Source organism: Aspergillus fumigatus, chromosome 3, assembly GCF_000002655.1.
Source record: "Aspergillus fumigatus Af293 chromosome 3, whole genome shotgun sequence".
Classification (NCBI taxonomy): Eukaryota; Fungi; Ascomycota; class Eurotiomycetes; order Eurotiales; family Aspergillaceae; genus Aspergillus; species Aspergillus fumigatus.
Genome location: NC_007196.1, coordinates 2,901,953 through 2,925,954, shown reverse-complemented (window position 1 = coordinate 2,925,954; position 24,002 = coordinate 2,901,953). Strand labels below are relative to the sequence as shown.

The following is a 24,002-nucleotide window of genomic DNA, read 5'->3' as shown; positions in this document are numbered from 1 at the left end:
TACCACGTACTCCGACTACCTCAGTAGCCTAGCATCGTAGGATCTTTTCATGGCTTGCACACTTTAGATTCGTGAACAGTCATCCCCGTTTTGAATTTATGTCTCACCAGGAAAACTAATGGTGCAAGGTATGGGTAAGGTTGACACATTGTCTAGAAATGTTTAAGAGCCGGACGGTGACGAGTCAGGCAGTCTCTTCTATCTCCTAATTCACACATAGCAACGAGTACATATAGACTAGCCCTACGAGTCCAGTATTACATCATTAGTCCCTTGTATTCATCAACGGCGAATGTATCTCTGACCAACCACAATGGTTGATTTTCGAAACTCTATGACAACTTGATAGACCAGCCCTTATGTACGGAAAGCACTCTCAAAGTTTGATAATCCAATCTAAGATGCAAGGGACATATGATTATCCCCATGCAAGATGAGGCACTAACTGCGCCACAATAGATGAGTATCACTGTTGTACAACCCCAGTGTGTTACATAATAAAGGCAATGTGAAGGCCATGCAAGAAGATTTAGCGCTTCTGCCATCCATTTCTACATAACTAATCGTACAGTTTCGTCAAGTATTACCAGGATTTGACCCCTGTGCTGGCAAAGCAATCACTATCTTATTGATAAGCTTTCGTCTGATATGTGTGTCATTGTCCGTCGTTGATTTTTTCTTTTTGGTTATCCGATATCAGTTGCACTCGCCGGTACTTAGAGGACTGGAATATTTTTCCTGTGTACGTATGCTGAATCTCCCATTTGTCAGTAACAACGGAGTTCTACTACCCTAGCCTCTAGTTCTACTGCTTGAGTACCGTGGCCCCAAGGCACTGGTTCCAGGGTAGATATACGGCAGCGTACCAGATCCGGATTATCGCTGGAGTATTATTTGATCTCAATAGTAGTCTTTAAGAAATCATGTTCAGCCACGGTTTGAAGAAGTTGTAATCAATAAGTCCCGTGTTGTATACAGAATACTAAGTCTATGTACTGAGCCATTGTATGTTGGACCTACCAAAGTTAGAAATACTTAGATTAAGTGGCGACTGACCTAACCTCGAATCGGAAGCTAGCCAGCAACAAGCTTGCAAATTACAGCCGATTTGAGACTTTTCATGACCAAGCAGTGGCTACAAGCCTACAAACTGCGGAGTACGGGCGCTCCGTCGAAATTTAGTGAAAGTAGGTACTTTCCAGTCTCCACCAATAAGATCAATTGCGCACGTACTCAGTAATACTCGTTCCAGTACCTAAGTATTTGCGGACTTCTTGTAGATGGTTGCCTACTGGCTAGCACATTTTACATATTCGAAAACCGCATGGTCGCCACAGCGGCCATGGCGCCGTTATCTTAAGCCACATTTACGCCTTCTGGCCTTATTCGGGATTTGCATTTGCTCCACCTACGTCTTCACTCTGGCACTCTGCCCAAGCCAATGAATCGTCAATCAGCGGCACATTCATAGCAGAGGTCCAAGCGCCCTCCGAGTTCGAGATCCTGAACTCAGAGCATTTCCATTCATCGAGTTATCATTTTTGTCAGTTTCGCGGGACCTACGGAGTGGCCCTAGTCACATACCTAACTTGCTCTACTTAGCACTGTCCGTCCTTCGGTCAGATGCCGAACAGCAGACAGCAACTGCATGCTTGATCTTTGGTACATGGTATGCAGGTGGCGTACCTCTCCATGATGATCGAGATTACACCTTACGTCCATCATCCATAGCACATAGCCTCCGACAACTTCAATTAGAAACATCAAAACAAAAACAAAAAAGAGGGGGGTGATGTCATTCTCTGCCTGGAGCCACTGTTGACTTTCCCCAATAGTCCACACCAGATCCCACCAATCCAGCAATCCAATCATGATCGATCGCTTTGTCAAGCCTCAAGCTGTCAGTGGCGGGTTCTCTACTCAACAGGTCTTCGATCTCCAGCAATGGCTCTCTAGCGCAAACGCCATCTGCGCTGCGCTTAGGCCATCAAATCATATTTTCGGGACCCGGCTAACAGGTCCAGATAGAAGTCGGGGTGCTGCTGCCTCTCACGTTCTTTGAATAAATCAAGAGTCTAGAATTCTCGAGTACGCATCTCTCCTCGTGCTACTCTGAGACTCCGGGGTTCGACATCAGCGGTCATCAGCGAACACATTCTGCATAGACAGAATCACAATCATAATACAACGCCAACAGTACGAAGTACCTCACTAAAGGAGTAGCGAGGTACAACTTACCACTAGCCTACGCCTACGGAAAATATATTCGTAGACTAAGTATTCTGACCAAATTTTAATCCCGTTCCCATTCGACCAGTTACATTGCTCCTTGGGGAGGCGTTAAGGGAGATAAATCCACACGTTCTTCGTACTCAAGATCGTTGACATCTGACCGATCACACAATTACTCAAAAATTACTTCATGATGACCTAGGGTCCTACCGTATGTAGTAAAGTACATACTGCTAGTGCGTTAAGTCAACCAACTAGGTGATATCGAGTTGTGGGGGATTTCCGCGAATTATTGGGGCTTCTGATTGGCCTCGGTTAATAATTCCAGCTCTACCTAACTAGGGAGGTGGTCTGTATAATAGTAGCTAACTGGAGAAACAACGAACAATTAGTACCATTGACTAAATCCAGAGCTTTCTTGCACCTCAAGTCTCAAACTCATGACAGGTGGTCTGTCGCCTGGGCTTGTAGTGATAGTATTCTTTCGCTGCAAATACTGTAATAGTCCATCGAGCCACATAGGTATCAACATATATGAACATTATATCTGTCCCGATAGTAGAAAGATCTATCCTAAGGACGGGAGCTTCTTAACGATAGAAATTGATGCTCCATCATCTGTGTCGATGGACTAAGAAATGCAGTTAATCCCTACTACGAGGTATGCACTACAGTTGAGAATGGCAGGGGTTGAAAGATTGTTGGCTGAGTATTCATTGACCAGTCCGATCAACAATCCAATATGTTCCCGTGTATATATGTCCACTTCTATCAATCGAACTCATACCAGGTAAGGAATTGTCCATGGCACCCAACGACACTGATGATGCATCTTGTGGCGTCCATGGCACCTTCATAGCAGAGGCCCCTCGCGCAATAATAAGTAACATCGAAGACCGGTGACTCCTGAACGCCCTTGTGATCCGCGAACAAGAAGTATTTGATTAATATGAACGCTGGCGCAACGAAGACCAGGATTGTGCCGCAATGATTGAACATGCAATGGTATCCTAGAACATCTGTCCGCGAACCTCGGACAAATGTTGCCGATGTAAATCTTGACCGATGAATAATAAAGAGAGATAAGAAAACCATTTCGAAAAGTAAAGAACGAGAGGAGGACTCCAAACATGCCCACTGAGAGTGGTTTGTCAAGGCCGAAGATCTGTTGCGGGAAATTGAATTCGCAAATTGTTGCTCTGGGCTATGTCTCGTAGCCACCAAGCAAAAGAGTGCATGAAATGTTGCACAGCCAATACGGTGTGCTTTTGAATATTAGATGACCAAGCATTTGCTGGTCCCGCAAAGGAATCGCAAAAGCAGTATGGGAAGAGGGCAATCATGCGACGACATATTAGTGCATTATGATTAGTGAGAAGCCGTCGACCCAGGATCCACAGGATCCTGAAATACCGGCAATTTTGTAACCCAAAGGCGGTATCAATGTATGCCTGGGATTCTTGTTAGACCATGATGCGCGCGTCCTACGAAATTGGAGGATGGGAAAGGTGCAACACGTACCCGGAGCCTCCCCGAGCGTTGCCGAAAATTCCAGATCTCCGGCCTAAGCTTGTCAAAATCTCGATTCCATCGATCCAGGCACCAGCCCTAACGTAAAAACCGAGCAGTATCTCACCCCGCCTAGTGTCTGATGAGAGGGTCAGAGATTGGTTATCACACTGGGGAATGGTTGTGCCTACCAAGTACAAACTCATCACCACCGGGCTTTCCCCCTCGCTTCCCGAAGAGCTGGCTAGTAGAGTCTTCGTAACAGAATTCGAGTCCGTCGAGGGCCAGTCCATGATAGATCTTGATCGAGGTCAAAAGTTTGGTTGACACGAATGCACAATCCAGCAGCAGCTGCTCTGGTTGACTACCGTCCATTTGAGAGAAACCAAGCTTGCCGCTCTTGTACCCAGACTGGCCCTTCGGCAATTTCACTAGAGACAGTTTGGACTTCAAGGAAGCGATAGACTCAACGGTATAGCTTCCAAGCGCACCAGAGAAGACGGCCAATTTGACATTTTTCTTCTTCTCTTTCTCGTTGCCGAACAACCGTTGTCGGAGTTCACTTTCTGTTACAATTACCTGTTTGGGGAGCCCGTTACTGCTGGATTCGCTGTTAAGGTACTCAATAAAGTTATGGCACACATCCTCCCCCTCAGCATAAAGTTCAATGAAAGCGATGCCGGAGGGGGCAGTGAACAAAATCTTCCCGTTTTCGACAGGCCACACCTGCACGCTATCGTCCGAGCTCACGGGGGCGTCTGAAGGCAGGCGGAAACATGGATGGAACCTGAAGCGCAATGCATCGAGTCGGTGCCAGCCACATTCGTCCTGCGGCAGACACAGCTTCAGGCCCTGGGTTTTGGTTCGTGTCGAGAAGGGCTCGCGAGTTGTGAAAGAACGATTCAGACGGACATAGTCCCTGAGCATGATCCCCGATTCCTGGTGCGGACATCCGAAGAGGTGCCCAACTTCGTGGAGGTGAGCTCCAATACCGATATTCGCTGCTTCCCAGCTCGAGCCCGCCTCTCCGCAGTCGTTTGCTACAAAGTCGGTGTTGGTGCGAGTACAGTCGGAGAAAGCTTCCACCACTTCCTCAAGGCAAGATGGGTAACTCTGGAGACAGTGGGAGCCGAATATCGCCATCTTGATGTTGTCCCCACTCGATCCCAGCGCAGCGTGGCCGGTGATTGTTTTAGATGTCTTGTCCCAGTGAGAGTCCAGAAGCAAAACTGAAACATACTGCTTTTGCCCCTCCTTTGGTCGGAAATAGTTCTTCACGGCTTCCTTCGCAATATTGAACAGTTCATCTTTCCTAGTGGCAGGACCATGCTGCTGAGCGATATCAAGCGCACGGAGTTCTGCTACTGTCTTATCGGTACGGATAACATGAACCTTGGCCTCATTCCGCATCAAGCCATCGGTCGCATCACGACGGCTTAGGGTGCCTGTCTGCCACTCCTCCTCGAAGCGGAAACACCGCCTCCCAAAATTGTTACGGAACATCTGCTCAGCGGTGAACGCTTGCCATAAGTAAGCCGCCGTTCTAAATTTTCGGATTGCAGTTTCGAGACCATTCCCTTCTCGCTGCTGCCTTTCCGGTACCGCATCGAAAGTCCCATCCGAATCCTTGCCAAGCAGAATCACCAATTGTAAGGGAGGAGCGTTGACTAATGGCAGATAGTTTATGCTGATCCATGAGGAATGAATGGCAGGATAAGCGCTGCCAGTTGAGAGCTTTGTGGAGACAAAGTCGAATCGTAATCGGTTGGGACCTGGTGCTAGATGTACTAGGGCTTTGAAGTGAGAGGAGGTGACCGGCCAGGCGATCGACGGAAACCCATCTTGATGGTGGTATACCGTAACATTTCCGTCCAGCGGATGTTGCCTTGGGTCTCCGATTTGTCCGTAAATCAGTAGCACTTTTTGGTGTACCTGTAGGAAGGAGATAACTGTTAGTCCCGTTCTTTGGCAAGCGGCTTACAGGAATAGACATTTCCGAAGTTACTCAGGCAGTGACAATGCAAAGCACGTACCCATGCATTATCCGAGATGGAGATAATCCTCGGAGCGTAAGGAGAGGACGGAGTTGGTGATCGGCTATTGACTGAGATTGTACTACCAGCCTGTCGGAGCAGTCAGAACCAAACTGAACAAACATCAACATCCTCTGGGTAAAGTAAACAATGCAATCATGACGTACAACCATGCTATTTCGCTGAGACGGAGGAACAGGGGCAAGACCAGGTCGCTGAGGGGGCACAGTAAGCGGGGTACTTGTGCCATTGACATTGCTGTTGACCTCGGTCAACGCTGGGAGATTGGGGGAGGACGCATTGGGTTTGATAGAAGAAGGCGGAGTGATGGAACTGTATGAAGCTGTCTCGAGAGTCGAGGAAGATTTTCCCGATGTCATGTCGCCATTGGACGGGGACTCGAGTTTGAACTCGTTGGATTTGCTGGTATGGAAGCTCGCCTTGGAGCGGCGACGCAACGGTTTGAAGAACGGCATTCCGTGAGTAGCCTAATCGTGTTAAGGTAGATGGATATCCTTCTTAAAGGGGTTTTGGATAATGAACGACAAGAATGAATCTGAATGAGGAACTCCCTGCTATTGGAAGGAGGTAAGAGAGCGTCTTCTTTCCCTTGGCGCCTAGCACGTAGCTTGGTAGGTTATGATTTTCCTCCTTTCTGTTTCCCGCAAACTCGAGTGTCTTACACCCCCTCCCAGCAGGAGAAACGAGAGAATGACACTCTCTTTTACTCAAGATAGAAAAAAGAGAGGAGGAAGAGGACGTAACTGGCTGCCCCGGGCCGGTCAGGGCAGCTGTCGCGGGCAGAATCGTCTTACCGAAGGTAAGGACGATGGGTGGACAGAGGCAATGCCGCAAGCGACCGTTTGCGGTTACGGGCTGGCGACCGATTGGCAGTGGGCAATCAACCACTCCCGCATGGGTTCTAGAGATTGAGGACGAGCTTCTTCTAGTGCCGTGACCAGTATCACTATATAGTCTGTTGTAGCGAGAAAAAAAAGACGATGATTTTCAGAAGGAGGGACAAAAGTTGAAAAAACGAGGGGAAAGCAGCGCCAAAACCTGATATTTGGGACAAGGATGAAAATAATAAACAGAAGAGCATAAGAAAAAATATGATAAGCATAAGAAAAAACAAGAAACAAGATGCCTCGAGCAAGTCACTACTAGCTTGCAGTTAGGAGATGATGGCAGGTTGGTAGCTACTTTTAGTAGCCCGTTGATCTCTTAGCATCCACAGTATCTTTTGTTAGTAGCATCACACCTCATTAGTGGTCTTTGAAGTTGCCTAGAGTGGATTGGTGGTATGGGTGATGGAGTTTGTCATCATCACATACTTTACCAGAAACCCTGAAGAAACCACTAGGTACCCTATCTTCCTATCTATGTCTATCACATGTCTATTGAGACTTTGTTGGTTCTGATTTTATCTCAATCAGTTACAGTCTTAGCAGCATGTATCCAAATGACTATAAGCCGTAGTATCAATGCAAAGGTAATCCTTTGGGATTCCTGAAATCCTTCAACAGTCAAACAAAGTCAACACCACCATCGTTATACTTACACCTAAGTGGGTCATTCCCACCCTGTCCCTCGTCGCACTGCCTGTCCGTTGCGCTTGGACAAGGGCGTGTTACGTAGGCTGGACATGCCCGCTAGCCAACAGTACAGCGTGAAATAGTTAGCATAACAAGTTGAGATGCCATCCGTGTTTCACTGACGTCCATGGTCTCACATCCTTGGTCCATCTGACTACTTACTGGTGCAGGATGCTCTTTTTGCTAATCTTGTCTCATCTTTAATCAGTAGTAGTGAACGGTCCTCCTTGAGGCTTTGCTATATAACTGTTTAAGTCCAAATATACCTAGATAGATTTAAGGTGGCATCCATATGGACATATTGCGAAGGACACGACTTGGACTTGGTCGCCTCAGTAGATCCCCTCCGAGACAAGATCCAGGATGATTGAAGGCAAGAACCAAGAGGATATTTCTCTAGCCATAGGCGAACCTTCCGCCTCATACCTAACAAGTTGATGGTGACCGAGTCTGCGTTGCGGTAAGTGTAACTTTCAGATTTATGCATCTTACTGATAAGTCTGCTGAACTCGGTTCCCTCTCCCCCTCGTGTGAGCTTTTCATCAAAGAAATGATCTTCAGGAGCTTAAGGAATCTCTTGGCGATCTGGAAGAAGACAATCTATCTGTAGGCGATTTCCGACTGGTAAACTCGAAAATCCAATTGCTACTGTGGATTCCTCAGTCTCAGAGTTCAAGCATTCCAGACTGTTTCTGCGCCTCTGACTGCGCTGGACGAAGATTTTAACCACCACCATAGCCGAGATACGTTGGTGTTGGTGGCTTTGAAGCCCAGAACAAACACAGGATAAATTGATACTATCACTCCCCTGACTGTTCCAAGGTATTACTTGCAGACTTGCAGATTAGAATGCACAAATAAACACATGCAAGTATGCAGGTGAATTGACACTTAGTCAACTCCTTCCTGTCTGCTTAAGTTCTACGCCGTATCTATCCACATTACTCCTTGTGCCCCTTCTCAGGACGAACTTTGGGAATCAATGGACCCACTCTTGTCGTTTCAGGGCTGTGAAGGAAAGAAACAAAGTACCTTTGGCAGGAGCTATCTTGGTGCTCATGATATACAAGTCAAGGGCGACGAAACCGAAATGGAGTAAATAGGGGCACACTGATGGAGCAATGCATCAGAGTTGTGCCCCCTCGCATATCACTAACTAGTATTGTCATATGTGAGTGCTACCCGCTGCTATGTCAGATGCTGTAGCATTCCGATTCCCCATTATATTATTATTGTTATTATTCAGGTCGGATGGTCGACCAAACAGGGCTTTTGGCGCAGAAAACCGAGAAATACTGTTTGTGGAAGAATGGAGGTATCTAGTCCAGGCTCTGGCATCTATCATTCCTCTGACTACATCTAGATTCTCAATCTTCCATTGAGCATGAAGAATTAATAGTGCACAGTGTTCAACTAGATAGTGATAGTATGCTGATAGGATGGCTAAAGGTTATGTTGAACCTATCTACCTTACCTATGTATGTATGTTCTAGTGTCATGACATGGCAACTGTGCTCGCCAGAACAAGCGACCGGAGGCGTTTCCTTGTGCAGATGCAAAGAACAGAGTGTCTATCCTATTATCAATTTCCACAAAGTAACAAAGGTCCACCAGATCCCTGAGACTAAATTAGTAGCTCTTTCCATCTTCAATTACCTCTGAGGCTCTTTATCGTGGCTGAGTTCTCCCTCTCATTGTCACAGTTTCGGCCCGCCAACTTTTGCTTAAGTTCTATTCCTGGTTACCTTATTTGATCTTGTGCTAGGCATAAGTGAACCTGAACATGTTCATAAAAATAAAATCAAATCTAGATTACTCTGTAGATCCCTTTTCCCTCCAACAAATAGCCTTTACGAGGGCCTTTGTGCTGTCACCCAGCGAACCGTTGTCATTCCTCCAGACGGGGGTTCCATTCTTCATGCTGGCCCGTCTTCCTTTATTCCCCCCCTCCACTGTTCAGCCGCCCTTGCTTCTTCCTCAACTGGACCTGAGCCAGACCCTTTTTTTCACTTCAATTCTCTAGCATCTTAACCGTTCGCCCTAGCTCATAATCAAGGAAGGGCAAAGAAAAGAAAAACACAATCTCTGCTCTTCCTAATATAGCTTTTCTTTCTATGCATCAGTGTCAGCAATGGCTCGATTGCAAACGATAAACTCCGAGAAGACGGTCCGCAAAATTGACATAGCCCAAGTAAGTGCCTTTCTCCGAGGGTCCATGAACGCGCTTTCGCCCACCTTCCTTTCCTTGTCTCTGCTTCCAAGAGCTCTACAAACTGATTAAAATTGGTTTACTTCAGGTGTCTCTCAGCCTACAAGATCGCTTAGGCCTCGCCAAAGTCAAATATCAACATGGTCGTATACCTGCCCTCGAGTCAAACCAGAGCGGTGGTCGACAGTATTCCCTTGCCAATGACAAGCCCTCCGACTCCTCATCCGAGTTATCACATAGCCGTTGCGAGACTCCTATGACTTCTCCTCCCTTACGCACTGCGACCTATTCGAAGGAACTTCCTCGTTCATCACGGAACAGACATGCGGTGACCTTCAACTCTAGGGTGATGCAACCTATGTTGCATGCTAGTCGAAAGCGAGTAAGGTCCGATTCAATACCGGATCGTCCCTCTAAGGCTCCACGGGTCTCGTGGAAAGGTTCATACCACTTGCCTGCATCGTCACCTGGGTTTCACCACCACGCTGCGCATCGGCACCAACCTCTACCGTTCGTGGCTGAGACAATCCCGGAATTCTCGTCTCCGGCCTATCATCCCCATTCAGACGAAGAGAATGATCCAGATTTACCTGTGCATAGTTTCCAGCATGCCAGCTCGATGGTTGGCTCTTCCCCTCCTAGAACGCCACCTCCGAAGCACGCTCGCCTGGCACACAAGGACCCAAATCTGCTTCACGAGGATGGCGCCGATCTGCTTCTGTATCTTGCAAACTCCCCAACCCCAGCCAGTATTGCTGGCAAGACCCAGGCCCGCGATTTTCCACCCTCTACCCCGCCAAGTCAACATGCCCTTTTGCCCACATTAACCCCTACACCTGGGGGCGGTGGTGTCTTTCCCAACTTCGGCACTCCAAGTCAACAGTTTAATTTTGCAGACTTTGTGAATGTCACTCCCAGTCCTGCGCAACCAGCTCGAGGCGGACGCACCCCTGGAGGACCCATGAAGACTCCTCTGGCAAACAGGGACACCAGAAAACGACCAAACTTTGACAATCTACTTCCACCGAGCGCGGAAAGCCCGAACAATCGACCAAAAGAGTCGGGCCTTGCTCTTCAACTTGGCGGAGAGTTGCGACCGTAGACTTTTGTCGCAAGGCTCTAACTGGTCGACAAGTCTTTTTCGCTTTCTCTGTTCACAGATTCTTGTAACGACTATTGATGACCATACTATTATGTACATGACACGCCATATTCTACCCTCGTTGTGATGCCCCAGTTCGTCTTTTGATTCATCCCTTCTACAGATTTACGTTTGACTTGGTCTATCGTGGCAGGCTGTGACCGAACGATGATCACGACACTAAACTGTCCATACGTGCTATTTTCCTATGTCAGATTTTCTGGAATAGCCCTGTTTTCGATCTCCTTTGTGAATACATCGCGCGCATGCTTATCCAAAACTCTCACACTGATCTGCCTGATCTCTCTAATTATGCTATTTGTTACCTTGTCCAATAGGTGTCTACAAGATGATGAGGCACACAGAGATTCAGAGGCTTGATTCTTTTACAAGCGTCACTCCTTTTATTGCTGTCATTAGATAAGACAGGCATAGGCATTATAGGCATTTCATGACCGGTACGTAGTTACTGTTCCATTCTACCAACCACGGAATTAAAATCCAAGAAAGCAATCAAAGCACGTCTCGTAGTGTCAACGCCCTGCGAATTGCAGGAATGCAATTCAAGTTTCAAAAGAGCGAAGAGTAATCCGTCAACATGGATGATGGATACCACATTCAATCTCCTTATCAGCATCGCAAACAATAGAGTATCAAGCAGCCTGAAAGATGACGGATGGAATCCTTGAAAGATTCGAAATCAAGGAAAGAAATAGACGCGACGCGTCTTGAGTGGAGAAACACGCGTTTATTTCGCGTTTGAGCTAGAACGAATATAGTTAGTACAGTGCCAAGTTCCAAGCTGGCGGGATGCTGATCTAACGCATTAAGGTAAAGTGCCATCTGGTGGATCGATTGTGTTACTGCCTCAGGCGTCACTTTGCTATATTGATGGTCCTCTTGAGAATTCGAGCTGCAATGCTGTATGGGAATATGCACGTGGAGCAAGATATCTTAAAAATGGCTTATAATTCGCCCTATGCTAGGTTACAGATTCCTGCTACATAGAGAATTGGTCCGAGTACCAAGCCTGTTCTACTCTTCCTGCCAACCTAGTTGTTCTGTGTCCCTGCTGGGGTGCTGCTCCTCCTCTTTCTTCCGTTCGGCCTGCTTCCGCCACAGGAGAGCCAGATAGTCCGATGTGGTGGCTTCATCTATTGATTTGTCGTCTCTTACTCTGAGAAACCGAGGAAACCGGAGGCTCAGTCCCCGCTCGTCGCTCACTAAGCCGATGGCAGCTGTGTACGTCGGACTCAAGGTGATGTCGGCGAATGCCATCTCCCAGACCTCCTGCGGTTCGAACCAGACGTCAGGTTCGCCGTAGTACTCGACATAGGCCGGCCGTGAGATGACATTGGGCGTTCCCTCGGCGTACTTGTCCTTGTTCGCTTGGTAGAATTTGTCCGTGAAGCCGGACATGCATTTAGTGACTGCTTCGAGGCTTCCCGTTTCAGGGTTGCGGACGGCCATCAGAATGGGGGACCACCATTTGGCTTTTCGGCCTTGTCCGTGCCAGCCAGCAATGGGGATCAGATCTAGGGTCTCGGACGAGGTACTGTAATCCTTCTTGACTTTGAGCCACGACTCGAGCCGCTTGTCTGGTTCATATGTTGATAAAAGTGCTTTTCGTCTGCCGCCTTTGCCCGCATTTTCGAGCGGTTCCCCACTCGTCACATCCATGCCATTGCTCGTGGAGGCCTCCTTATTCTGTTCAAGGCTCGTCTTGGGTGCATTGTCAAGCACCTTGACCATGATCCCTTCGCATTTGTTCTCGAGGGCGCTTTTGAAGAACTCCAAGACCGTCTCCGAGTCTGCGGACGTGGCGTCGAGGCTTTTGACCCAAGTGAATCTGTTTGGGATCTCCACAAATAGGCTGCGTAACAACTCTCTGCGCTCGCGGAATGGCCGATCCAATAGTGGCTCGCCGTTTAGATACATCAAGTCGAACGCGAAGAGGCAAACGTTAATGTTGATTGCTCCTATCTCCACGTTCTTCTTTGCTCGATTTGTCAGAACTTGGAACGTCTGGAGTCCACCCGTTTTGTTATCTACTGCGACAACTTCTCCTTCCAATATGAAGCTAGAGACGCTCTCTCCTCTGATTTGCGAGACCAAGGACACAAGGTCTGGGTACTTCTCCGTCATATTCTCCAAATGGCGAGAAAATATCGATACTTTCCCCTTCTCGTCACAGTGCACCTGTGCACGCTGCCCATCATATTTGTACTCGCAACTGAAATCCCGTCCTTGCAGCTTTGTTAGCATTTCAGAGAGATCTCTCGTGATACTGCCCAACATGGGTCTCAGAGGTACATGAAGCTGCAGGCCGCACCGCAGAAGAAGTTCTTCGGTAACTCCACTTTCAAGTAAGCATGTAACTAAGTCGTTGTAGTTTGGATGCCTAGCATATGATGCCTTCACGATTTCTTCCGCCCGGCTGTAGATTTCGGCCAGTTCCTCCTTCTTTAGTCGCGTCAGATCTTGTCGTGAACGTATCGTAAACTCTGCGCCTTCAGGCTTTGAATATAGAAAGGCTCGAGCCAGCGCGATGAGCATTGTTGTTTTAACGGCCCCGATTCTTAAATTTTGCACCAGCGTGCGTACAATGTACCGGCTCTCTTCCGCACCTCGAGTGTCTTGTAGAAGTTTCTCCACGATTCTCTGCTTGGACTCCTGACTACCACTCCCTTTGCTCGTCGCAATCTTCCTTAAGGATTGATAGACACCTTTGATCGTCAGAGGCTTGGGCTTCATTAAGGTGAAGCTCTGCCTTTTCTTTGCCTCGAAAGCCACGTCGCCAGCGTCTCCATACTTGTCGTAGAGACTTTTGAGCCCATAAGGATTGAGTCCGTAGACCTTCTTCAGTGCTTTCGATATCGCGGAGCCTCCCAAACCAAGCTCCAATTCGTCGTATGGCGGGGAAATCGAGTTGGTCGCTAGCCAGACTGCTGGTAAAACACTGGAAGGATCGCCTTCAATCAGAACTCGAAGGAAATTGACCAGGGTATCAACAATCCTGATTCGACTAGTCGTTGCATTTGCCAACACAAACGCTCTAGTCAGCAGAGCATATGAGGCGTTTCCACCCTCCGTAGCCCAGTGGACCTGCAACTCTGCCGCGCATTTTGTCGAGTCGAACGTCAACGGACTCTGGTCGAAAGGGATGGAAAGACTTATTGTATCTTCTGTCCCAACGGAAGACTGCAATGAGATTGTATTGGTTTTCGGGACTTTCTTAGGCGGTCCACTATCTGACTCTGTCGGGGCGTAAGGTTCCTGGATAGGCTTATGATTTGGAACCTCAGGCTCCACGGCCGGCGCAGCACCCTCTTTATCGAACTCCGCTTGAAGCTTGCGAGCAAGAGCTTCGTCAGATAGTGTTTCGTCTGCTGCACTTTCGGTAGCAGAGTCAACAATTTGTTCCGTCTTCTCGGCCTTCTTGTTGGATTGTCCCTGGAAGAATGACGCTATGCTCCGGACACGCTGTGGGGTTGAATCTGGAGCCTCTCTTTTGCGCTTTTTGGCCGGGCTGGGCATTTTAAGGGTTTAAGATCAAAATATCTGACTAGCGGCAGTTAGCAATGTCCTCAGATCTAAACTACATGATGTCTAAATGGATAAAGGAGATGTTGAGTCATCGGAAGTTGAACTGATCGTAAGGCGGAGTTGGCGTTAATCGATCGCAACACCTGGCGCTGGAATGAATGACGATTTACAGACAACATCCCCACCACCGAACTGCAACCCCACTGCCAACCATGGCAAGCCCTTCTTTTTCTCTGTCGTTGCATGAAAGGACGAGAGTTGAGGATTACTTGAACGACAAGATCCAAATATCTGCCGACTTTGAGAGCCTTGATTCGTTGTTAGCCACTCTCCGCTCTCAACATCACCTCCAACGAAAACAGGTAGAGCAACCCCCGGGGATCTAGCATTACAGCTACCTATGCGATTAACCTTCAATTTTATTTAACCACTGCTGACACGACAGCTCAGTTAGCAGAAGCCCAACAGGCACTGCTCAGTGCATCAAAAGCCTCCAACGACCATGCCGAAGCCACACGAAAGCGAGCCGAAGCCTTCAAGGAGGAGCAAGAGGATATCGATAAGCGATTGAAAGCCATAACAGGTTCCAACGCCAGCGATGAGGCAGCAAAGCGCTTTAAAGTGAGCATAGACAAGCTCCGACGGCTGGAGATCTCGAAGGGTTATGTGACCCTCCTGAGGGAAGCAGAGGAATTGAGGTACTTGCGGACCTAAAGAGCCCTTCCCCTTCCGGCAGTGTCACTGATACTGGATAATGAAACAGTAAGGAGGCATTGAGCAACATACAATCTTCCCCTCGCCTGGCCCTAGAACCGTATTCGCGCCTGAGAAACATTGTACAATCACTAAAGGATGCTCAACCGGCTGCCGAAGGAGCGGCCCCTCACCTTGTCAGCCACGTGGAGAAGCTGGCCTCCGGTCTCAGAAAACATATGAAGGAGAATTTCTCCAAGAGGCTTCAGAAGACGCTGGAAGAAATGGGATGGCCATCGAAAGACTTCTGTCTATCAGAAGATCTGAGGACACAGTGGATCGAGAATGTCGAGTTGCTTCTTGATTTACAGACACCGTATGCATTCCTTGCCTAGTTTCGCTGCCTGGATTTTCTGACGGTTTATTGAATAGCGAACTTACGGGACGTGATCTGGATGTGAAGCAACAGAGTGCCGAACCACCGATCCTGTTACCGTTCGAAGTGATGGTACATCCGCTGGATCTTCGCTTCAAATACCACTTCAGCGGAGACAAGCCAACAAATAGACTTGACAAGGTATAGTACAACGTTCTCAGTGCCGGAAAAAAGTAACTAACTTTCCAAATAGCCAGAATACTTCCTGGGTCACGTCTTGGACCTGATCAACACTTTCGGAGGGTTTTTCGCTTCCTCGCTGCAGCCTGTCTTCGACAAGAGAGCCCAAGAAGTTGGTTCGACTCTGGAATGGAATTTTTACAACGCCTCTCATGCATTTATCACGGCTCTTTTGCCGATGCTGAGGCAGAAATTATCGACTGTGCTCCCTAGCATTTCTGGACATCCACAGTTACTCAGCCATCTCATCCACGAGCTGATGAATTTTGACAACGAGATTCGGGAGGCTTGGAATTATCTGCCTGATCCATACTCCAAGGAGAATTGGAAGGGAATAACGTGGGAGGTTCTTACTAAGGAGGGGTGGTTTGATCGCTGGCTTCAGGTTGAGAAGGACTTTGCACTGGCCCGCTATAAGGAAATCATTGATGCAACGGACAGCGGTGAGATTGACTACGAAGGAGTCGAGTTTTCGGCAACCAAACCCACCAAAGCCGCGATTCGCGTAAATGATCTGCTTGAAACGATCACTGAACTGTATCGGCCTCTGTCATCTTTCGGTCAAAAACTGCGGTTCCTTATTGACATTCAGATCACGATCTTCGACCAGTTTCACGAGCGCCTCCATTCCGCACTTGAAGCTTACCTTGCAATGACGTCTACGATCGGCCGCACGGTACAAGGCGCAGATGGACAGGCCAGCGTGGAAGGTGTGGCTGGACTGGAGCGTCTTTGCAGGGTTTTTGGGAGCTCCGAGTACTTGGAGAAGAAGATGGAGGACTGGAGCAATGATGTGTTCTTCGTCGAACTGTGGTCTGAGCTACAAGAACGAGTCAGACAGAACAAAAACTCAGGTAGGAATGTGGCCGGCCCTATGTCTGTAGCAGACGTTGCTTCACGTACCTCTCAGATGGTTGCAAATGGCCACCATAGCAGCGGCCAAGCTAGCTCGGATGGAGCTCTGTTCGACGAAACAGCATCCGCCTACCGTCATCTCAGGCTACGTTCTGAATCAATTCTCACTTCGACGTTGATCTCAAACACACAGTCGGCCCTGAAACCATATGTTCGTATGTCTGCGTGGGCAACGATTTCTACTACATCACCTTCCGAGGCAATCTCGTTACCACCGTCCGCGGATCTTGCGCCTGCTATGCGAACTTTATCCACTAGCATCTCTTTCCTATCCCGCGCACTGGGCATAGCACCGTTGCGTCGAATCATTCGCCAGGTACTCCTCTCCGTTCAAACTAATCTTTGGAGTAACGTCCTCATGAGGCATACCTTTTCCGCTGCCGGAGCGGCGCAATTTGCCAGCGATATTGACCACCTTTGCAATGTTGTCGATGTCGCTTTGGGACCGGCTGGTCTGGAAGGAGGCTCGACTAGAGTTCTTGCGAAGCTCAACGAGGGTCTTCTACTGCTGGGCCTTACGATTGTCGCTGCCAAGGCTGGCGACGTATCTGCCGCCCAGGAGGGCACTGATTCGCAGGAGGAACCTCATCTTGGACTTTGGGAGGTGGAGAAGAGGCTATTCAGGGATAACGAGAGTGCTCGAGGCGTTCTTGCCGAGCTGAATATCGAGACTCTTACAGAAGCTGAGGCAAGAGCTGTACTTGAGCGACGAGTAGAGATTGGTTCTTAGCATAGGCAGGCACTGCTTAGTAAACAAAACTTAACGCAGTCGCTCGAGATCATCCTTGAGTGATTCACGAATGAAGTAACATCCAAATCTATATACTATCCTTTCTCCGGCGGATCTATACATCGTTTGTCTATTTGTACATATGCAATAGTCGTATACTATAATAGAATCATGATCGCATCTACCCCTGGTGAACAACAGGTCCGTGGCCTCGTTCTCCCGGCCTACGTTTGGGAATCGAAGCAGCCTCGGCCTTAAGTCTTTCGATGATGGCCGGGCCCGCCTCCTCAATAGCACGAACAAGAGCTTCAACAGTCTCGCGAGTTGTCTGGACATTGACAACGCAGCGGAAAAACTTTCCATCCCCGGCAGCGTCCTCGTCCCCGCTAGGAGGTGCAAAGTCAACCATGAACCCCTTGTGCACTAGAGCATGGGTCAGCTCTTCCGTGACTTTGCTGTTTGCCTTTGCACGCTCGGTCTCGTTCGATACAACTCCGCGAGGGTGTACGAGCTGTCCGCCCGGCGCGTAGTAGAAGCAAACCTGGAGACATGGGGGTGGGTTCTCGCTGATGAGGATGAAGTTAGGGCTTTCGGAGACGAGTGTCGCCAGGTGTGCAGCAATGTCACAGGCCGTGTCGATCTGCTGCTCGTATCCCTCCGTGCCGTAGTATGTCCAGCCCAAAAAGAGCTTGAGGGAGTCTGCGCGTCGTCCACATTGGAGAGTAAGGTCAGCCAGGTCCCAGACCTCCGGTGAATCGACGGAGAGCTCGTTTTCCGATGTGCCGAGGTCGCCGTTGGGTTGCGGTTCCGTGTCGTTGTTGTGGAATAAGTAGCCGGCTGGGAGAGTATTTGCCCTGTGGAACTGGCGAATGTCCGCCGCTAGGAGGAAAGAACAAGTCACGGGAACACCGAGCATTTTGTGAGGGTTTATGGCGATGCTATTTGCTTTGTCGACGCCAGCGAGTTTGTGCTTCTGGCGCTTGGAGAAGACGAACGAACCGCCCCACGAGCCGTCAACGTGGAACCAGAGGTTGTATTTCTGGCAGATGGCAGCGATCTCATTGAAGGGGTCAAAGGAGCCCATTACCGTCGTTCCGGCAGTTGCATTAACATAGAACGGTGTCCTGTTCTCCTGGAGAGCTTTTCGAACCAGCTTCTCGAGTTCTTCCGGGATCATGCGACCTTGCTTGTCCACGGGCACTACCCAGACGGAGCTGCTTCCCAAACCCAGCATCTGTGCCGCCTTCTCGATGCTGTAGTGGCCGTGGTCGCTGGTGAAGACCACAAACTTGTAGTCCCCATTGCCATTTTTCTTTGTATCGGGGTATAGGTTGTTGCGCGCAATGACAATCGAGGTGGTGTTGGATGCTGAGCCCCCTTGTACAGAAATTCCCCCTGCTCGTGGTCCGTTGAGCCCAAATAGAGAAGCCAACTTTTCTCCTGTAAACTTTTCGATAATAGTCAAAGCCGGCGAGACCTGGTAGACATGCACGTTCGTGTTGAGAGCCGCCAAAATCAGCTCGGATGCCACACCGGGAGCATTCGTTGAGGCATATAGTTTGTCGAGAAATCCCTGATGCCATGTATTCACGGAATACTTCAACACTTTGCGAAGAACCTCAATCAAGCCCTCTTGTCTGGTACCCTTCTCCGGTAGAGATAATTGCAGAATATCCCGAAGCTCTTCAGGATTTTTGTAATCGACTAAAGCTGTCCGTGGACTTTTCAGGTGTCCATTCGTACCATTCGTATCATTCGTTCCATTGACCCCATTTTGCTGGAGCGCAAGGCCAAGAGGATTTTCGTCGGCGGACTGGATGAATGGGATGAGGAGATCTTCGACTGCACCCAGAAGCTAGAGTCAGATTAGCAAGAGAAAAGCGAGGCGCAACGCAGCAAACAAAAAAAATTGACGCGCAGTCGCCTCATGGGCCGTTGAATGCGCCGGAGAACTCACCTTTCGCACTTCCTCAGCGCGACTCGACGGCGGGGACACAGACATCTATACAGCAATTTTATGATATTCCAAACAGGCAAATATAAGAAAAATACAAAAGAGAAGAATTTAGAAGCAGCATTCACAAATTCATGGCATAATAAATGGTTAGTCAAGACCGCTCAGCACAAAGCTGAAGCCATCCCGCCCTTTCCGGAAAGGCTGGCGGACCCGCTGTGATGGCGACAGAGCCGGATTGTCTGACATCATGAATGGAGGCTTATTCAGCCGTCGGCTGAATAAGATCGTTTCGGATCATTGCCAACGAGGCTCATCTACTCCTTTAGAGAGAGATATACACTTTTCATGGGTGAGGGGAAGAGAAGAAATTCCTATGGCGTAACCCCGCAGACGATTGAGGGGCCAGCACTGGAGAAGCTGTACTGTGTAGAGAAGACTTCCTTCTACACCACGGTCTGTGCAGGCCATGGATATGGAAAACTGCTTTTATATAATCATTAATCAAATGAGCGCTGAAGGCATAATGTACACATGGGATAAAGAACCCTGCCAAATCGTGCTGTCTTACTGTCACTGCAGGGACCAGCCACAACCCTTTCGCTTCATTGTTATAAATCAAGTCTTTGCAGCTACCGGCGCCTTAGAACTCTCTTCCGCCGCCTTTGCTGCAAATTTAGCCCGGGCTAAGTCAATGCGAGACTTAGGCCGCTCGCGTTGGCCGTTTTCAATACTGTCCAGGCCTTTCGCCTTTGAAGCCCACTCCCCTCGCCGTCTCTTGTAGAGGTCCATGGACCAATTCCTCCATACTGCTCTGCCAACGAAAGAGTCCCGGAGACTCAGTTCTTCGTTGAGCAATTCCTGTGCCATTCTTTCTTTCACGAAGAACAGGTCTTTCGTTGCCGGCCATAGCGCGTCCACAACGTGGGATCCACTGCTATCAAGCGCGAGTTCTACCAGGTGGCCCGAGAAGCGCGTAGTAAACTGTCGCCGGAACTGAGATGTCGAAGTTGGAGCAGTTAGGGCTTGCTGAAGAACACGGGAGGCTGTTGGATCTTTGGCTAATCTGAGAAGTGAATCTGGAGACTGCGCTAGCAGGCTGGAATAAATGAGCCCGCTCACAGGTCCGGAAGCTGTAAGCATCGTTTGAGCAAGAAGCGAGCCATGTAATTTCTCTGCGGCTGCTGTCTGATTGTTGCCCGTCTGCTTTCGCTTCTCCTCTGAGTCGTCCTCACTTGCCGCGGGCTCAAGCTTAAGCATTTGTTCCAATCTTTGTGCCGGGTCTTTGTCGTATGCAGATTCCAAGGCATCTGAAAGTGGTTTGGTGTCAACCCCGCGAACGAGGCATCGCTCGATCAACACTTTAGGGACAATCAAACGAGATCTCTCAATGAGACCCGGGATTTCAGGAATAATTGATTCCATAGCATCTTGTAGATCATCCTTTCCTAATCTCTCCAGCGTCCTGAGAACCACATATCCAGCCGTTGTATTGCGTGCAAGAGAGCCAATGCGGTCACGAATAATGTTCTTGTACAGACTCTTAAAGAGCTTTCCCGGCATGGACTTGATGATAGTCTCGAGCAAACGAGAGCCAACGGGATCATAGAGTAAACCTCTAACGAATGTCGAGCTCTCAGCATTCTCCCCGAAATCATCATCCGGAATGAGCCTCCTGATGATTGAATTAGGATCCTTAGCGCTCGCCTTGCCAAAGTGCGACAGCTCAAGGAACACCAGCACCTGTAAGACGGGATTCCCTACAGGATGGGTTGCCAGCGCTCTCAAGTAGGTGTTATCCAGCCCGGAAACCATGTCATTCATAACCTTTTTCAGCGTAGCCTCGAAAACTTCTGGTACTTTACGCTTCTCCGCAGCGGCCTTTTCCTCAGGTGCCTCCGTGTTCACGATTCCCAACCTTTCCTTCTTCCGGCTGGCGACAACCGAATCGGTGGATGACAGGTCGACGGGCTCCCCAGCGAGAACGAATAACAAGACTCGGATCGTATGTGACGCAAACCGTTCCGTCAGCAAATATCCCCAGTTCCCCTCCAATTCCTCAACGACCTTCATGAACATTTCCGCCAGCGACAATTCCGGTTCAGGCTCGTCCTCCTCGTCCACTTCCGCCTTACGGCCTTTTGACTTGGAGATCTTCTCTGTTACTCCAGGCGCCGCGTTGATGAACAGCGTCTCGCAGCAATGACTCGCAAACCGATGCTGCACCAGATGCAAGAAATGGCCAATGAACTTGCTGAAGAGTCTCCGAATTTGGCGCATGTCGGACAACGAAATCAATTTCTCCATAAGCCGCGAGCAAGACTGGCTGCAAGCAACCTTCAATTCTTTTCCGTCCGCTTCCCTGTAGACACTGTCGACGAAAAGCCTTCTCTCTTCCGCATCGTGGAACTGGTTCAGCTCCAATACCTCGTTGGCTTTCGAAAAGTATTCCTGCTCTTCGCTGTCAAGGAGACCGTAGAAAGGCATATCATTCGCGGGCGCATCGTTCATTGGAACATCATTTCCGCCATCGTCTTGCCCCAGGGGGATGTAATCCGCTCCTGAAATGATCTCATTGTTCGAGGTATTTGTCTCGGCGGAGGGCTTCAATCTCTTGACCGCGGATTCCTCAGGGCCTTCATCGCGCTTTCGTTTGGCCGCGTCCTTTTTGGCCTTGTCCTCCGCGCGGCGACCTCTTTTCTGCTTTTCGCGTGGCATAGTGGACACAAGGGATCGACCCGTTTTTCGAACAATATGCTGTATAGTTCGTTTTGGTTTTTTTGGTTTGACTTTCTCTCCGCTCAGGAAATTTTACGATAAGGTGTTGGCCCGAGCGTCTCTGGCCATATCACGGAATCGTTTGTTTTGTTTGCATCCCCGAGTGACGTATCACAGTCAACAGAAAATAATGATTACATTACTTTTGATGGTTGCTAACGAACATGAACTTTTAATACCATTGCTGGAGAAAAGATGTTTTCATATCATGACAGATTATTATACAGCAGAGTAAATCGCAGAGATGTGCCTCCCACACTCAATCCGCTGTTCCATGCTCACAGTGCGGTTGCCCACTTTGGCCTTGTGACGAGGCATGATTTGGAGTCGTGCCTCTTGCTTAGTACTCTTCGATTCGGAATCTGAAGGCGCGTTAATATGTGATGGTTTGGATAAATTATTCCTCTTGCCGGTGCCGAGCTGAAAATGTTCGTTTCCTCCCCAGAACAGCGCGTCGTGACCCCAGTCGCTGGGCTTCTCCAGAGACATCGTAGCGGAAGAGTTAACATGAGCTTTATTGTCCATGATGGCCGATGCATGTGTTGTACCGACAGAGATATTACGTAGTCGGATGGGGGAGAGGGTCTTTGTTCGTTCGTCGTACTCGAACAGGCCACTCAATGCCTTCACCTTCGTAGGTGCGTCCTGTAGGTGCGTCCATCTTCCGTTTCCGAGAGCACCCCAGATGCCCCGGCCGCAAGTCCAGGTGTCAGCCGTAATCCGACCCAGGTCACGCACCGTAGAACGATCTTCGCCAGGGCCAAGTATCCGCTGAGCATCCACGGTGAAGAAACTGTTGGCGCCCCCAGCTGCAATCGCAGTCACCTTCGGAAGCCAGATGTTGCCTGGGTAGAAAAGCTTCAGTGGCACTAGAGTAGGGGTATCGTTGAATGGCTGAGCAGGGTCGAATTCGGACCCCAGCTGCCCAAAGGAATTGTCGCCAAAGGCGTAAACGTTTCCATCCTTGGTAAGCGCCAAGGAATGGTAATCTCCGGTAGCAACTTCAGTAACCTTAGAGTTGCTGAGGGTCTTCACCTCATGGCAGGTATCCACGGGCCCTTGAGGTCGAGTCGACCAAGTCAATCCAGGCACACCAAGTTGTCCAAAGGAAGGATAGCCCTCAGTGGAAGAAGCAACGGAAAAGACTCTACCAGAGTTCGTTAAGAGAAGCGCATGCTGTAGTCCACCACTGATGGCGGTGACTTTTTCGCCTAGCCTCAATGCGGGTTCAAGCAATCGATAGCTCACGCCAGCTCTTCCAGAGCTGAATGGGAACCAAGAGCCTTCCTTGGGTTTCCGACCGCTTTCTTGGTCATCCTTGGCAATTGGGAGTGAGTATACATTTCCGTTTGAGGCCAATGCAAGTATGCGATCACTCGACATGCACAACGACCTCAAATCCTTGCCAGTCAAGGTCTTTGTTGGTTTGAAGTCAGTTTCCGAGTACCCTTTACCCCATTGAACCAGATCACCATTCTCAGTAATGGCAGCACCAGACTTCTCTGAAATTTTGAGATCTCGGAGCACTTGACCCTCAAAGTAGGGTAATTGTCGAGGAGTCTTCACCACCGATTCTTTGGAGGTAGGATCCACAACACGATAAGTGTTGTTTCCCCATAGGTAAACTCCAGGGCTCTTCAGACTCTTTTTTTCTTGCACATACTGGGAATCCAAATCCTGAGCAATTTTTGGCGTGACGGTCTTCGCCTCAATAGCACTCTCAAGTTGATCGCTTCGGGTGGTCGCAAAGGTATAGACTAAGAAGGTAGCGGCAGCTGTTCCACCTAGACCAAGTGCAGTACGAAGCCAATTTGACGAAGGAGCAGATGATTCTGGTGCTCTGCCATTACCATTAGCATATTGCCTTCGCCATGATCGGATGGCCGACCGGCCTGTTCTAGGGAGACGGTAAGAAAGCGTGACGAAATTCGTCACAGGCTGTCGCACCCGATTCATCGGCATAATTTTCTCATATATCTTATCATCTCAAGCTCAGCATAACGAGCTACAGAAACTTTGAAGAGCTTGTCGTTTTGCGGCGGACAGAAGTG

At 49.0% G+C, this 24,002-nt stretch overlaps 7 protein-coding genes across 7 annotated transcripts; 2 read left to right on the top strand and 5 right to left on the bottom strand.

Moving 5' to 3' along the window:
• Positions 1 to 1,344: 1,344 nt before the first annotated feature.
• Positions 1,345 to 8,262, bottom strand: AFUA_3G11160 (zinc metalloproteinase family protein). The gene is made up of 5 exons (XM_749410.3): positions 5,942 to 8,262; positions 5,775 to 5,864; positions 3,933 to 5,673; positions 3,754 to 3,880; positions 1,345 to 3,683 (listed from the first exon to the last, which is right to left on the bottom strand). Exons 1-5 carry the CDS (start codon positions 6,248 to 6,250, stop codon positions 3,587 to 3,589), a joined length of 2,364 nt encoding a protein of 787 aa, XP_754503.2. The 5' UTR covers positions 6,251 to 8,262; the 3' UTR covers positions 1,345 to 3,586.
• A 1,075-nt stretch (positions 8,263 to 9,337) lies between these two features.
• AFUA_3G11150 (uncharacterized protein) lies at positions 9,338 to 11,114 on the top strand. The gene is made up of 2 exons (XM_749411.2): positions 9,338 to 9,560; positions 9,667 to 11,114. Exons 1-2 carry the CDS (start codon positions 9,501 to 9,503, stop codon positions 10,678 to 10,680), a joined length of 1,074 nt encoding a protein of 357 aa, XP_754504.2. The 5' UTR covers positions 9,338 to 9,500; the 3' UTR covers positions 10,681 to 11,114.
• A 640-nt stretch (positions 11,115 to 11,754) lies between these two features.
• On the bottom strand, positions 11,755 to 14,256 carry AFUA_3G11140 (putative DNA ligase I; the record flags this gene model as incomplete). Its single annotated transcript, XM_749412.1, has 1 exon — positions 11,755 to 14,256. One exon carries the CDS (start codon positions 14,254 to 14,256, stop codon positions 11,755 to 11,757), a length of 2,502 nt encoding a protein of 833 aa, XP_754505.1.
• A 167-nt stretch (positions 14,257 to 14,423) lies between these two features.
• Positions 14,424 to 17,219, top strand: AFUA_3G11130 (RINT-1 family protein; the record flags this gene model as incomplete). The annotated part of the gene is made up of 5 exons (XM_749413.2): positions 14,424 to 14,627; positions 14,716 to 14,963; positions 15,029 to 15,334; positions 15,391 to 15,535; positions 15,588 to 17,219. 5 exons carry the CDS (start codon positions 14,424 to 14,426, stop codon positions 17,217 to 17,219), a joined length of 2,535 nt encoding a protein of 844 aa, XP_754506.2.
• A 181-nt stretch (positions 17,220 to 17,400) lies between these two features.
• AFUA_3G11120 (pyridoxal phosphate-dependent decarboxylase family protein) lies at positions 17,401 to 19,398 on the bottom strand (the record flags this gene model as incomplete). Its single annotated transcript, XM_749414.2, has 2 exons — positions 19,177 to 19,398; positions 17,401 to 19,074 (listed from the first exon to the last, which is right to left on the bottom strand). Exons 1-2 carry the CDS (start codon positions 19,219 to 19,221, stop codon positions 17,401 to 17,403), a joined length of 1,719 nt encoding a protein of 572 aa, XP_754507.1. The 5' UTR covers positions 19,222 to 19,398.
• A 115-nt stretch (positions 19,399 to 19,513) lies between these two features.
• On the bottom strand, positions 19,514 to 21,973 carry nop9 (RNA-binding RNA processing protein NOP9). The gene has a single exon (XM_749415.2). The coding sequence runs from the start codon at positions 21,889 to 21,891 to the stop codon at positions 19,792 to 19,794; it is 2,100 nt and encodes a 699-aa protein (XP_754508.1). The 5' UTR covers positions 21,892 to 21,973; the 3' UTR covers positions 19,514 to 19,791.
• A 128-nt stretch (positions 21,974 to 22,101) lies between these two features.
• On the bottom strand, positions 22,102 to 23,992 carry fmp25 (RCC1 domain-containing protein). Its single transcript, XM_749416.2, has one exon. It carries the CDS (start codon positions 23,911 to 23,913, stop codon positions 22,171 to 22,173), a length of 1,743 nt encoding a protein of 580 aa, XP_754509.1. The 5' UTR covers positions 23,914 to 23,992; the 3' UTR covers positions 22,102 to 22,170.
• Positions 23,993 to 24,002: the final 10 nt, after the last annotated feature.